The sequence below is a fragment of the Gopherus evgoodei genome, chromosome 3 (assembly GCF_007399415.2).
Source record: "Gopherus evgoodei ecotype Sinaloan lineage chromosome 3, rGopEvg1_v1.p, whole genome shotgun sequence".
Classification (NCBI taxonomy): Eukaryota; Metazoa; Chordata; order Testudines; family Testudinidae; genus Gopherus; species Gopherus evgoodei.
In genome coordinates this window covers 154,590,431-154,606,860 of record NC_044324.1, presented here as the reverse complement: position 1 = coordinate 154,606,860, position 16,430 = coordinate 154,590,431, and the positions used below count along the sequence as shown (strand labels likewise).

General features: G+C 39.9%; 1 protein-coding gene across 2 annotated transcripts in view; it reads right to left on the bottom strand.

Annotated features, from left to right (window-relative positions):
* The window catches only part of PRKD3 (protein kinase D3), a 94,969-nt gene that overhangs the window by 36,131 nt on the left and 42,408 nt on the right, over window positions 1-16,430 (bottom strand). For both annotated transcript variants that reach the window (XM_030557070.1, XM_030557069.1), the window contains 4 exons: window positions 7,387-7,525; window positions 5,376-5,507; window positions 4,308-4,465; window positions 1,341-1,530 (listed from right to left, as the gene is read on the bottom strand). In XM_030557070.1, coding sequence (XP_030412930.1) covers window positions 1,341-1,530; window positions 4,308-4,465; window positions 5,376-5,507; window positions 7,387-7,525 — 619 coding nt within the window. The remainder of the gene's footprint in view (window positions 1-1,340; window positions 1,531-4,307; window positions 4,466-5,375; window positions 5,508-7,386; window positions 7,526-16,430) is intronic.

The window sequence follows — 16,430 nt, the reverse complement described above, 5'->3', positions numbered from 1 at the left end:
TTTCTCTGTGACAAACTGTGATGGTGTACCAGGCCCTTTGAGGCCCTCTGGAAGGCCCTGCAGTCTTACTACATTCCACCCCAGAAAAAGGCAATACAGTGAGATTTGTCTAAGTGTCCTAGAGAGGCTGCAGGGGAGGCAGCCAACCAGAGCCTAGAAGGCACATATAAAAGAAGTTGCAGGGCCTGGACAGCTCAGTTGCTGGCTGGAGCCAGAGGAGGAAGAATGCTGTTCCTGGCTGGCTGAGAAAGCTGCAGCAACTGGACAGATCAATCGCGGGCTGGGAAATTCCACAGGTACGGAGACTGGGGAGAAAAACTGCCCAAGCAGGGGTAGGGCTGGGAAGCTCTGCAGGCACAGAGGCCTCGGAGAAATAGCCCTTACAATAAGGGCCAGAGACTTGTTAGAAGCTCACCAGGTGAATGCACCTGAGAGCACAGGGCACAGATTATTATGGACTCTCTGGGCAATGAGCCCTGGGAGAGACCCTGCTTAAACAGGGAATAGGCTGGGGACCCAACAAGCTGATAGGACATAGTGAGAAGCAGCCCAAGGAATGCTGCAATAGATAGTAGAGAAGGAAGCAGCAGATGGCTGCTAGCTATAGGGTCCCTGGCTTGGGACCCAGAGTAGTGGGTGGGCCCAGGTCCCCCTCACTGGCCAAAGGCAGAGTGACCAGAAGGGCTGAGGATGCGCTCATGAGCAGTGAATGACAACCTCTTTACACAAACAAAGCAATGAAACACTGAGTAGGTAAAGTCTGTAGTGTTTGGTATTCTGCAAATGCAGAGTCAATAGAGAAATAATGTGATAATATGCCATGTTCGGAGAGCTGTGAGAAAGATGTGAGAATATAAACAAGGAGGTAGAGATATGCTAATATGTTCTCCCTATAAACACAGGTGCACCTAATGGAAAGAAACTAAATTGGTACAGGAAAAATGTGATCTAGGTCTTTTTAAGTACGATACTTGACAGTGTCTCTAAGAGTTTTTGTATTTGTTTTTTAAAAGCTTCTGGTTGAAATGCAAGTGATTTTTAAAGGAGGGAATGTCTTCCACAATATTTTCTAGCTGTTCAGAATGATCCTTGAAGGATTACCTTCTTTGCTGATCCACATGTGAACTAACTTATTATTCAAGTACATTATTCACAAAATTATACAACCAATTAATACCTTTTTGAATGTAGCAAAGCATGAAAACTGCAATTATCTTAAATATATAATCCTGTTTTAAATAAAGCTGCTATCTTAGATAATGAGATTCATTTTTAAAATGTTAAAATATCGTAACATTCATTGAAATTAATCTGATTGCTGTAGAGCACTGAACTCCTACCTTTACACTGCATTCCTTGGCGAAAAAGGCCCTTGAGCAAACGTTTGCAGTACTGGCATATGGTGGGACGAGTATAGGAATGGACAGCAAAGGTGTGAGGAACCTTCACCCTGCAAAGCACCATCTTTTCCATCCAGATTGGACGCCCACTCCAGGAGGGAATTCTCTTGCTGGGCTCTGGCTGGCAGCGCTGGAACAGAGGACGCACATGAGATTCTAATAAGAACACATCAAGCTTAGAAACAATTTTTTTCAAGGGGCGTTTGGCCCAGACACTGAGCAAGCATCTTTTTGCAGAGCATGTTGGCCAAGCAGTTTTAAGAAGTAATTTTGGAAGTCTGAAGGAAGCACCATACTGTAAAGATTTGCAGAGAGCAGGAAAAAGTTTATGAATCTGTATTTCCACAAGGACTAAAATGATAAACAAAACCAAAAATACCCACTTTTGATTTCTTCAGATAATATGGTAAAGGCTCAGAAACAGCACAGGCCTATGATAAACATCAGCCTCACGTGCAGACTCCTCCAAAATGGGAGGCGTTACAGGCAATAACCCCAGAAATAGACACCTGCCACATCACGCTGTTTCAGAAAGCCTTGCATGCCGGGACAATTTACTAAATTAGGTAAAAATCCAAAATAATGTGTAATTTAAAAATTTAAATGAAATATTCAAAGCCTTACTGCTGATCTAGGTGCATTGTTTATGAAAGTAAAATAATAGTACTTAGTTTCAGGACAACCATATGGAAAACACTGAAAATGAGAGAAGGTGGAGGAATGTGGCACTGCAAAACTCAAACTATAGTAACATAGGACCAACTGACAAGACTACACATCCAGTAACCTATATTGTCAATGTAATCCCCTTAACGCTGAAAACAAAAACAAAGATGAAATCTAAGATCCACTGGGCAAATATGCAGAATTTGTATGCAAAAAAAATTGGATATACCACATTCGGTGGAGAAATAGTGATTATTCTATCATAATTCAACTGAACTTCTGCAAAGATTTTCAGTGATAACTTAGTTGTATTTATCTTCAGTGCTCTGAGACTGGACCCTCTCGTCTCTGACCAAAAGGCGTACTGTGTTCCTGAATGGTACTGTCTGTAAAATGTATACTGTAAGGTCTCTGAAGTTAGGAAAGGCATCTCCCTCCACATACTGTAGAACACCAAACACACCAACAGTACATAGTAAATGACAGTAACAGTGTCTGACAGTAATGATCAGGACAGTATCTTAAAGACCTTGGACTAGATCCTCAGCTGATACAAAGTGAAGTTGGCTTCACTGAAGTCTGGTATCCCCTTCCCACAATGGAGTTCAGTCACTCAAGGAATAAAACCAATTTTTACAAAACAGCTCTGAAAGGGGCAGATGCCTCATTGTGTTCTCTAGCGAAATTTAAAACTGTTTACGCCTGGGATTATTATAGCTTCTGGCATCATATTGTTGGGACCAGAGACATATTTAGGCCTGGCAGAAGCCTGCTGTTCATTATCAAAACAGACTCTTAAAATGTTTAAAAGCATAAGCATATGTAGAAGTGTGTATGTGTAAAAAACTGCAGAGTAATCATATTTCTGAGAACAAGAAAAAATAAAGTAACTACAGACCTAGAAAAGACCAATTTGAACAACATTAAACTTGTACTGACAAGGGAGGAGAGTTAATATGGAAAGGAGAAACTAATACACCTCTACCCCAATATAACGCAATCCGATATAACACAAATTCGGATATAACATGGTAAAGCAGGTAAAGGAGGGGGCTGCGCACTCAAGTGGATCAAAGCAAGTTTGATATAACGCGGTTTCACCTATAATGCGGTAAGATTTTTTGGCTCCTGAAGACAGCGTTATATCGAGGTAGAGGTGTATACGTGTATATGAAAAGATAACAAAATTATATAAATAAGTTTGTGTAACAAAGGGACATTGAAGCTGTACTGTCTGGTGCTGGAGGCAACTGCGGTAAGATTGTCCTAATGAGCTTCCCACTTATAAGTAATTGATCACTACTGGCTGAATATTTTGCGATAATAAATATCTCTTAGACCCATCTGTTCAGTAAATGAACTTCAACCCAACACATATGACAGCAAAGAAACTTGACAAAAATTAAGATGCAGAATCCTGGACAAAGACAACAAAGCAGAAATTTTGTAACTGCAACATAACCCCTGCCATAACTCTGGCCACACAATACTATTTCTATCAATTGCAATTAACTCTTAGATTTTATTTTTGAAACAGACAGTTAGAAGGTAAGAACAGGCTTAATTTCAGTTCTCTTACTCCCACCCACCGGTCACAGTTAGTAACAAATATAACTGATCTAATGACCCCATTGGCCCTTGGATGTTTTGTTGCTGTGTCTGGGATATAAGAGCTTGTGTTAATTTCTCATCCCTCTTAATAATGGGGGACTACTGTGGATAATATCTATGAGAAGAATACTTCCTGTAAGATCTTTACTCCCTGCATAAATGTCTCTGTTGAATTCTGTGGAACATTCTCTCTTCTCACACTATAAATGTACAATTTATACTGTGTTTTACCCAATTAACTATTATAGACTGATAAGTAATTGCACACTAAACCTATATTCCAAAAGGAATCAATGCATTTTATCATCTCCTATCCCAAGATTTTTAAAGAATACACATTACTGTGAATGACACATTAATGGCAAAATTATACATAAGTTATAATCCACCTCAAATTTCACTTCTCACAATCCCTGTAATAACAGAATTATCATCAAATGTCATAGTGTAAAAGATTCACCAGTAAGTTAAAAATAAACAAGCATGGTCTGAAATGGTTAATCCGAACTAGTTTTTACTCAATTTAAATCAATTGATATAAGGCTGGTTCTAGTTCCCAGAAACACGATGGATTTAACTCAGCATTATTGCATATAAAGTGTATTTTGTTTTTACATTTTTGTTACATACCTCTTCAGTGGCTGTGGCTGTGTATTCAGTTTGCACTGGTCTGGGAATTGAAAGCCCAGCACTTGGTAAAGACACATTTGACAAACGCCTCTTTCTCACTCCACTACAGTTATTTGGGATCTTGAAGGCACACCGCTTATGGTAGTTTAATCCACAGCCTAAAAATGTCAGTTTGAAAAAATTATCTAAAGAGAACTCCTCCTTTAGCACAAATAGTTAAAATATTTTAAAATCGCAAGTATTGTATTCATATTTTATAAAGCAGAGAGGAAAAATCTAAATCCAGAAACAGACAAATGTAGCAATTTGTTCAGATTCAGTTAAAGTAATAGAATAGGAAACTCAGTATTTATTATTACTGTAATTTACAACAATGGCTTGCTTTGCACTAAAAATTTTGGAGTTTACTATTTACCTAAATAATGATTTCCAATTACTCTTGCCTGATACTTGATAAAACCTGGAAACAGGGTCTCTCAGATCGTGTGTGGCTACTGATCTTCCTCACTTTTTCCACAGGCAGGCTCTCATGGCTAAGCTGAAGCCACAGGAGTGAAGAGGAAGCCAATGGGCAGGAAGTGGTGTGTTTCAAGTACCTGGACACCAGCCTGACGACAACAGGCTGCAACACTTTCCACAATCCAGCTGGACAAAGGCCATATGGAAAAGGGCTCCCCTTTGGGACTCTCTCCATTAAACTATTAAAAAAAGCTATTTCAAGGAACTCAAACTCTACACTAATTGAGCCTCTCAAAACCCCTGGGAATTAAGTATTATTCTCTTTTTTTACAGCTGGGAAACAGGAACAGGGAAATTAAGTGTCTTGCCCAAGGTCATACAAATTGTGTGTCAGAGCCACAAACAGAATTCAGCTTTCCTGATATACAGTCAAAGCTCCAATTGAACTATGCTCCTTCCCAAAAACTGAATTCATTGCTGATCAACAAATTAATTATACAACGTAATTAAGGTACAGAGCCTGCCATTATATACTTCCCCTGTAACTTTCTGTAAAGATAAAAGCTAAAACATCATGATTCACCTATCAGCTATTAACACTTGACTTACCTTCACATTTCAATCCTTGTCGTACCAAACCCCAAAGCATCTCCCCACAATAGTCACAAAATGTAGGGGCCTTGTAAGAATGCACATAAAGTGCATGAGGACGAATCTGGAAATCTTCAACAGTAGCCAAAGCTTTAAAAAAATTGCAGTAAATTATATATTTGTGACTATAAGAATAAGTATTTATTGAAACAGTTCATTGTTTTAAAACAGTAGTTGCAAAGAACACCATCAAGCTGTTTAATACAAAAAATACATCCCAAAATTCCATACATTTGGAGGATTTCGCATACACACTCATGCACAGTTTTTAGCCAAACTTTTTAATCTGTTGGTATCTGTAAGATAATAGAATCATGAATACCAAACAGCACTTGCTACTGAAGAATATTTAGTGCTGACAAACTTAGATAGTGGGGGGTGGTGCATATGGAGCCACAAAATTAATGAGTGAAGAAAACCCAGCAGATTAAGTATCATTTAATTTTATTAAAACATTTGATAGGGTGCCTATCAAAACATTACTTAAAAGATAATTCAAAATAACTTGGAACAATATTAGGTGAATGGAGAACTGGCAGGACTGTAATCAAAGGGTAACGCTAAACCAGGCTACCAAGGTGATAACTCAAATTTTGCAGTCTTCTGAAGTACTCTGCCAACCAGAGACAAGGAAGAAAACTGGGTTACCATTTTGCACTTTCAGTCATTAGAGTATCAGAGGTGTAGCCGTGTTAGTCTCGATCTGTAAAAGCAGCAAAGACTCCTGTGGCACCACTGTGCTACGACACATGGTTCAAGGAAATTGCCTTCCCAGTTTTGCTTGAGACAAGTCAAGGAGAAGTGACCAATGCAATTCCTATTTCCCTGGCTGGATCTAACTCCTGTCTCAGAAACTAGGCAAGAAATTCCTCTCAGTATTCAAGGTGGCATTCTGGACCTCAGTTATCATACCCCTGCTTTCTATTCCCCCTGGGTTACTGATATATGCCAAAGTGTTTGCTCTAAAGCCCAGGGAGGGGAGCAGATTTCAGAGCCTGAGCCACGTCTACAATGTTGTTTTTAGCGCTATAGTGAGAGTCCTGCAGGCCATAATCTGTAGACCCGGGCTCCAAGACTCACTGCACAGATTTTAAAATGCAGAATAGACACACACTGTTAGATTTCCATTTCCAACTTTGCCAACAGTCCATGGATGTTTCTCCATTTATTTCAATAGGCTTTGAATCAGATCCATAAAGACCAACACCACAAAGATTCTGAAAAATACAATGGGTTCTTTAAAAACCACCACCTTTGTTTTCTGCATCATCTACAAGATCAGGGGTTCTCAAACTGGGGGTCATGAGGTTATTACACAGGGGGTCATAAGCTGTCAGCCTCCACGCCAACCCCGCTTTGCCTCCAGCATTTATAATGGTGTTAAATATATTTAAAAGTGTTTTTAATTTATAAGGAGGGGGTCACACTCGGAGGCTTGCTATGTGAAAGAGGTCACCAGCACAAAAGTTTGAGAACCACTGTACGAGATGGTTCACTCAAGCAACGCAATGTCTCATAACACCACATCCTGACAGGTAATTATTCAGAAGACTCATCTACATTAGCACACTTTTTTGCTGTAATCCACCACTAATGGAAATTGTAAAATAGAAAGGGTGCAGACCTAGGTATAAACAACATGGTTTCTGGGGGAAAAGGGGAGGTGGAAAGAAACCACACCTGAGTTCTATCTGTACTTTAGCTTCCACAGTTAATACCAGAGTTTGAGGATTAAGACCACAAAGTTTGTTAGTGCAGATGCAGTCACAGGGAAGACAATTCACTGAATCACAAATACCATTTCAGAGAACACGTTGGATTTCTTTGGAAATCTGCCTCAAAGCTTGCTCAGCCAAATAGCTTCAAGACCCACAGCCCATGGTTATAGTGTTGCAGACAGTGTACTGTAATAGTGTGACTGTTTTATTCAATAAGAAGAATGGCTTCATTACAACTACAAAGGACTTACCAGAAAGTACAACCTCAACAAGATCTCCTTCATGTATCTCTTCTGCTGATGTAATCCTCTGTAAAATATTTTCTGAGTTCAGGTCATGGCGAAAGAGGAGAATTTTGTCATACATGCCAAAGAAACCACACTCTGGGAACTGCAACAAAAAAGACTCAAAATTAGTGTATGCCATAGTTTGCTAAATCCCATAAACTGAATATTTTCTATATGACTACAGAACTTTTGTGTGCTGCAAGCATTCCACTAGAGCACCATAATGCGGTTAATACCTCAACTTCTGAAAAATAAGTTAATCAGACTTGAAATACAGCACAGGCTAAAAAAAGGCAGAAATTAAATATGTATATTAAAATGGAAACTTCCTAAAACTACACTAAAGAGAAAGAGGCTTTTAGCCATGTTTTCTTGCTATCATTGATGCTGATACACTGGTGAAGAATTACAGGTCTGAATTTTGCCAGATGCAGCCAATAATTCTAGAACAAATTTGATCATTTAAAGGAAAATAAGATCTGCAAATTCAACATGCAATCTGAAAGCCAAGCTTTGCTCTAACTCAACATCACCACCAGTAATCCTAATCCAGCAGAGGTGCTATTCAAGTATTTACCTTTGTAAACATTCACCTCCAAATAAAAGATTATATAACTAGAACTTAGTTAACACTTCTGTTGATATGTGAGACAGAGAAGAATCCAACTCAGTGTCCTACAACTCTTTAGATTCACAGGCATAAAAAAAGAGTAAAATCTTATTTTTGTCAAAGACAGCAGATAGGACTCTGAATACACACAGGGAGCAAATATGCTTACAACACTGTCATTTTTCTGACCATACCTTACTTGACTCCATGTTTGCCCATTTTCCAAGAGTACTGTTACCAATTGTTGGCAGTAGGAAAGAAGAGTTTTGTTTTCTTTGGACTGTGTACATCAATATAGTAGTTCACACAGGAAAAGGAGAACCCAAATGGGTCCTGGAGAGCAGTGAAAACCTATCTTCCCAGCCTCCCCCATCCTTGCGTCCAAACAGTCTGTACTCAGAGGTTGGGTGAAAAGGAATATACAAAAGCAGTTTGTAGAAGGGAGGAAGGAGAACATAGGAGAGACATATCACAGTATACAACAAGGGACAAAACTTTTAATTAAAAAGTGAAGTTTGGATTACAATTTCTTTACATACCCAGTAAACTCAAAATATACACATTAAACATTCATGGTACCACATTACTTAAGTATCATATAGCATATAATTTTCTTTAACCAAGGGAACTGATGGTGAATTTCTGCCAGGGAATTTGTACAGATTCAATGATTGTGTCCACTGTTTCTGTATTTTCTTCTTTTGTATGTCATTTGAAAAGAAATGGGCTTGGATTGTAACTAAATTTTGAGATTTGAAAACCATTCTAATGCTTCTCGGGTAGCCACTGCATTCCCCCTTGTGCCACCACTGCAAATACGAATGGGTCAGTTGTCTGATTCATCACATTGTTTGTAGTTAACCAGTCACAATATGGTGATTCTTTGATTTTCCATTTGTGATGGAGATATCCACACCCTCTGAGCACTGTCCAAACACGGTTGAGTGCAGTCCACTGCCTATGGGGAAGGCAGAATGTTAGGATGTCTTTCGCTGGATCTTCAGTCAGGTCTTCAGAATATCACACAAGCGGCACAAGATTCAAGCCAGCGAGTTCTTGCATCCTTTCCATTGGCCTGTAGCATTGACACATAGATCCAGAAAGGCTTTCTGGATTTGAACGGGGAAAGTAGCAACGAAATGAAGTCTTAGTGTATCAGCAGATCCAGAGTTGCCAGGATCCTCTTGTATTCCTGGACCCCACCAATGTCTCACCTGATGTTGGCTGGCACAGTGTCCGCCAAAACTGGTAACCACAGTATTGGCATTGATTTGAGAGAGCTGGTAATAATTAATTGTGAGGATATGGCTGATTTCAGTGTCAATGAGATTGGTGTGGGAGCTGTTTTACCAAACTGGCATACAACACTTCCACCATTGACAAGACCAGGGCTTGTACTAACATTCGAAGCGTGCTTGCACATCCCCAGGATATGCTTGTGAGCTTCTTGATGATATTAACCCTTTCTTTATCTTCTTTTTGGTGTTGTCAACATGTTGGTGACAGCTTGGCATCTGATCAAGGGTAACTCCAAAGTACTCAGGATTGTGGTCATGGAGTAGAGGCAGACCACGGAAGTCCACTTTCCTTGGCACTTCAGCCTCATGGTTATTAAAATGGAAGGCAGAGACAGGTGTTTTCAAAGTGTTGGGTTTCAGTTGCCAAGCTCTGAAATACTTCTCAAATGTCCAGAGGTAGTTGTTCATGACCTTTTCTGTGGCCTTCAAAGATGATGCTTGCATTGTTTGCACAGTGTCATCTGCATAGATGAATTTACGGTATGATGTGTCCAGAATGTTGCTGGTACAGAGAGAACAGTGCAGGCACTAAAATGGATCCATGCGGGCGGCTATTGTTCAATCTTCACGATGTGTTGGCAGATTCATCAAGGTGTACAGTGATTTTTCTGTTACTCAGTATCTCAGTGATAAGTCTGATGGTTGAGTAGCACCAAAAAGCTAATTAGTTCAGCAGGAGACTCCTGCGTCATACAGTATCTTATGCAGAAGGTCAATGAATGATGCCACTGTTTTTAATTTTCACTGGTAGTTGGATTTTATGTAGCTGGTTAAAGCCAGCACCTAGTCACAGCAGTTGCAACTAGTTCTAAATCTGGCCTACTCTTTGGGGACCAGTAGCTCCAGTATCAGCTACAACCTTTGAAGTCGGTGCCGCTCCAGTTTATAGCAACTGCTAAGGAGGGAATGAGCCAGTATCTTTTGGAGGTCAGGGGCCTCTTTTCCAGGCTTCAAAATGGCTATGATCTTATTTCCTTACCAGTTGGTAAGGAAACAATTTCCTTCCTTATGCCAGCATTTCTTCAGCAACACTGATGTGACCATCTTTATTTTACTGGGCATGCCATCCATATTTACTTTGGATGACCTTGTGTACAAGACTCAGGAGTCACCAAGTTTCCAGCAGTTAACAGTGCATAGCACTCAGAATGTACTTGAGCGGTCACGAAAATAGGCAGCTCTTCTTGTTCAGTGCCAATGGGTATCTCACACACATCAGGAAGAAAAGAAAAGACAGCTTGGTGGATACTGTGGCACATTTCATCTACAAACACTGGCTGAGATTATCCGTCCCACGTTCCCAGTCATTGTGAAGTTGATTTATTGTCTTCCGAAGAAGAAGCAGGCTGTTTGGATCAGGCAAGAAGAATATTCTCATATGCTCCACACACACGTTTGTTACTCTTTTCTTCAGTTGTATTCTGGAAAGAGGTTATGGCAGCATAACCTTGCTCTCAAAAGCAGAGCATTGTAAACCATCAAACATGAGCTGATAGAGAACAAAATTCCATCACTGTCATGCGATATTACCTACATCTCCCCACTTATTTGCTAAGTGAGCAATCTCCAGCATTTATTGCCGACTTCACTCTCCATCTAAGCAGAATCATCCACAGATGAATCTTGGTAACTGGCATTTGTCCATGAATTATCAGAAAGTAGTATTTTTCCATCAAGCTCCCAAAGGTCTGTGTCGGGGGAGGAGATAAAGAGGGTGGGAATATCTGTACAGCCATAGTCTGTGCCTGAATCATAAGAAGAGATTTTGTAACACGCACACTGATGCATTGTAAAAGTAATATTTCCCATGTTTGGCTAACCAAACTCCCACCTCTTCCTCAACATTTCAAACTAGATACTAGGGATCAGTAATAGCATGCTAGGGTGTTGTAAGTCACTTTTACTCAAAATATTAGGATTTTATAATTGGCCTTCTAGACTTGGTTCTTAATATCTTGGTTACTGTTCATTTTCAGGTGGTTTTCTATTGGCAAAGCCAGCTTCTCCAGGGTGACCTCATCTGCACTTTCTTGGCCTCAGAATGTAAGCGTATTTTGGCTTCCAGTGTTCTTTGGTACTGCTCCAGCACACTACAGCTGGTTGTGACAGAAAATAGGATATGGAGTAATGAATTAAAAGAGAAAACAAAGTATGAAGAATTAAGAGAACTGCATTAAGCAGAGCATACATAATATGGCCTTAAATGCTGTAAATAAGAGTAATACACAGTACACCTCTACCCCAATATAATGCTGTCCTTGGGAGCCAAAAAATCTTAGCGCGTTATAGGTGAAAACGCGTTATATCGAACTTGCTTTGATCCATCGGAGTGTGCAGCTCCCCCAAGCACTGCTTTACCATGTTATATTCAAATTTGTGTTATATCAGGGTAGAGGTGTACCTCTAATTTTAAGATCTGTACTCAAAATTTTGACTTCTCCAGTGTCTGTCTGTCTCTCTCTCTCAGGACTGCCTCTTTGCCATCCTTCCAGGAAGCTGCTATCAACCACATCAGTGATAAATTCTTCCTTCTCGATGAAGCAATACTACACCATGGCAGGTGGACATCTGAAGGTTCAGTAACCAATAGTGATGTCTCATAGATGTGGTGTTTTCACACCCTTAAACTATTACTTGTCTCCTTGTAAACCATAGCCAGCAGAGAATCTGATGATTCAGAGGGATGCCATTTGTGCTTGTTGTGTTCAGCAGAACACAAGAGGATATCCGCTAAGACAGCGGTTCCCAAACTTTAATAACCCATGAACCCCTTTCAGGAAAATATCAAATCTCACGTACCCCATCCTAAAAATGAATATTTCCAGGGATTTTCTCCCTTATCGGACCATAAATTATAGAAGCAGTAATCTGAGAAATAATTTGGTTTTTTTACGACACTATTACATATTATTTATTATTACATTATTTATCATTACATATTAATTTGATTACATTATGGAAATGGCAACACTCTTCCAAGATTTCACCTCTGTAGTTCATTATCATTTTGATTAAGCCTCCTACATGTTTCATCAAGGAGTACCAGACGTGAAACAGCATGAAGTTATTTAAGAAGCCAACTCAAATAAAGAATTCCTCCCACAAGCATTCGGGTCTTGAGCAGTCCAGGCAAACAACACACAACGACAACAAAGCTTAAACTTGTTCTTCATAATTTTAAAAACAACACTAGCAGCCTATTTAATTTTAGAAACAGCAAAAAATATCCACTCCCCTTTCCATTTCTTATACGGAGTCTTGAAGTTTAAATCTCCTGACTGTGATGGATGCACTTGCGTTGATCTGCATAGTTCTTGGAAGCCCGGAACCATCGGAGAAAGAAAGTCTCAGGTCTGGTTCAGCACTGAGTCTGCTTCTGTATTTGGTTTTTAGATGTGCATATAAGGAAAATACTTTCTTGCATAAGTATGTTGTTGAAAACGGTAACAAAACTATCCTAACTTTTTCTGCCATCTTAAACTCAGCCAAAAGTTGATCAGTGACAGATTTCTGAAACTCTTTTTCAGTTCGTAATTACATGAGATCTCAATCAATTTCTCTTTTTCCTCAGTGCTCAATATCTGCATTGAGAAAGCGGCATCATCAAAGGGGTTGCAAATACAGTTATCACCACCTGACACAGCTGGAAAGTATTGCATGAACGTTGCGCAAAGTCCTGTTAGGTGTGCAGTTATATTGGTTTTAGTGTACTGATCCAAACAAAGGTTATGTTCCACCAGGAAGTCATGGTCACGGGGCTCAGGCTGCCAGGCCCCCGTGCCTAAGGTTCCTAGGGATGTCTCTGTCTGCCATTATGGAATTTTTTCTGAGACTCCCCGGTACATTTCACAAACCCCCAAAGGTTTGCAAACCCCAGTTTGGGAAACACTGCTCTAAGAGAAAACCACATGTAGTATACATTGTATATATGTGTGTGCAGGGAGGGTGGAATACACACACACCAATACCTATATATACACATACCTAAACACAAAAAAGGGTGATATATTACCTTTACTGCCTTCTTAACCTGTACTCATCCTCTGAGCCTCAAACAGCATCCACTGAAAACCAGGGCCAGGCTCTTAGATTTTTGCAGCCCCAAGCCAAAAAAATCCCAGAAAAAAATCAACTTCCGAGAGCACAACTGCTGAAGGAAAAAAAAGGGGGGGGGAGGGGTTAGGGGGTGGCTGGAATGCCGCCCCTGGAATTGTGCCACCCCAAGCATGCGCTTGGTTTGCTAGTGCCTAGAGCGAGTCCCACTGAAAACAAAATGCAACTGCATGCAAAAAGTGTTTCCATCTTTTTTCTCTCTCAAAAAAAATATTCTATTGGCTTGATTTCCAGGATGTACAATACTCAGTCACAGGCCAGTAACTAATTTGAAGCTTGATATCTTACAGAATATCAGTGCAGAAATGGAAGCTTTTTATGCCATTAGAAAGAATTAAGTGATCTGCCCATCCAAAGGTATTCGATTTCTGCATTTAGCCATAGCAGAATTCTAAGTATCAGATCTTATTATTATGGCATTATGTACAGAAGAGTAATTTTATGTTATTTAAAGATTTGTGAAATGTATTTATAATTAATTTCTCTCTCTGAAGCCTGGCCTGCTAAATCATTATACTAACAAAATCTAACTTTAGAGGCAGAAGGGTTACAAAATATAGCTTCAGTAAAAATATTTGAAGACTCAAACATAATCAAATAGCTTTTGTTTACAAGGTATGGCATGTAAAGGATACATGATGGTTTAATATGGTATGACAGTTATAACATTTGGGATGTCTGGAAAATTCACAACCTCACATCACTCAAGAGCAATGCAGCTATTAGAAACTCAGAATAAAACCTTTTTTTACCATACCATGTTTTATATGATACTTTCATTGCAATGTATTTTAACATTTTGTTCAAGTCCCCATCACCATAATTATTAGATTGCATAGCAAAGTCCCAGGTTGCTTTTAATAGAGTGTTCAGCTCTTGCATTATAAAAAGCTTTGCTAAGAGTAGGTATCTTTAATTTGGGGGAAGAGAGATGTGCCTGTAAACGTTATTTTGATTATGGAGGAAAACTTTACCAAAGAGGAAAATATTGCAGCTTGACCTCAAGGGAGTCAAACTCTAAATTAATCATCTCTACTAAAAATTCATTCCACCACCAGACCCGAACTGAGAATGCCTTATCTCTGGCTCTCATATATTTAATATAACTACCAACAATGTTTCAATTGAAGGAAACAGGTTCTCTCTCATCTTTGGTGGAACTCATCCCCTTCTCTGGCTATTACTAAACCATCTCTACCAGACTTATCCCTGACACAAAAGTAAATACTTTTGCCTTTAGAAAGCAACACATTGCACTATATGCCAAATATATTAAATGTTATATACCTTTGTGTGGGGGGGGTATCTCACACCTCTGATAAAGACTATTAACTCATTCAAAATTACTCAGTTTGTGACCTGCTTAAAAAATTGCCTATGTCACTTGTATAATCAGCCTGGACCAGATATTTTAGTTAATATAAACAAAGCATTGCTCATAGGAACCCAGGGATCCTACAGATTTTTAACAGCTTGTAGCATATTACCTTCAACATAAGCAGCACTTACCCTTCCACCAGACTGCTTCAAGTTTTCATGACTGAGAAAAGCCAGTCTAGAAATCTTTTTTTTTTTTTTTGGGGGGGGGGCACGAGGAAAGAGGGGGGGAGACACGATACAAGAGTTTTCTACTGATCATAGAAGAGATTTTAAAGCACTTTAAAATTCAGCTCTGATTCATGGGGGGGAGGGATTTTCTTTAATGTTAGCTTTTTCTGTAAAAATCTACTTTGTACTACACCACATCAAGGTCAAACTCTGCCAGCAAAGCCAATACAGTCTACTCAAATTGAAGTAACAAGCTGCTAGTGGTTTCAGCATTTTCTGTTCCATAGCCCCAAGTGCATGTGTGAGTTTAAAATGTAACAAACATAAAAGAGGAAAGACAGACTCTCTTTACACTAGTATTCTCAACATGTGGCCAATCAGCACACATCTGTGGCCCTTGTGACTTCCTCAGGGCCATAACTAGGGTACGACAGGAGGGGAACCTACCCTGGGAGCAGAGAAGGGGGCGGGGGAGGGTGCTGCAAAAAATGGCACAGCACAGGATTGGGCCCAGCATCGGGCCCCTTCCCCCGAGCAGGATCAGGCTGAGTGGCATCGCCCTCACCAACCCTCCTGCAGGATCGGGCCCTGCAGCAACAAGAGGCCAGGTGCTCAGCACCCCCTCACCATGCAGCATCACAGGTCCAATTACTCCAGCTGGAGCAGGCTACTCGGCACTAGGATCACTAGCAGCAGGTGGGCAGGGCTGTCATAACAAATACTAAACCCTTTTATTATTAATCATAATAATAAATAATAATAATTATTATTATTATATGTACCAAATTTTACTTTTCCCCAGGGGGGTTCCACCCCTGCTTTGCCCTGAGGTCCCCTGTCTGCATTCCGCCTCTTCCCACCCACACTGTGCCCCATCCCCAAGGCCTCTGCCCACCTCTCACTGCTGGTCTCTGCTCTCTCCCAAGCCGCCAAACGGCTGTTTGGCAGTGCCCTCGATTGGTTGATCAACAGTGCTGCCTAACAGCTATGGTTGGTGGGAGCTGAGCATCCACATTTTTTTTTCCCGCCTCACGGAATCAGCACCTATGCAGGTAGTATATATATTATGTGGTTGTGGCCCACATAATATATAGAGAGCTGCATATGAGGCACATAATGGTAAATAGGTTGAAAACTACTAATCTACACAAAACACAAAGAGGACGTATTTACAACACAGAAGGTGATGTGGTTCCTGACATTCATACTTTGCTTTCAAAATGATGTATATGCACAGGGAGAGTTTGTTAAGAGTTTAGAGAATACTCTGAAGTTGTAGCTCAATCCTATTAAAGTTCCATATTTAATTACAATTTTAAAATGACTGTTAGACAAAAAGAGTATTAGTTAACTAAACCTTGAAAAATTACAAATGATTCAAAGTTATCATTACTAAATTTTCAACTAGATAGTAATTCTCACTTCCACCTACCAGAAAC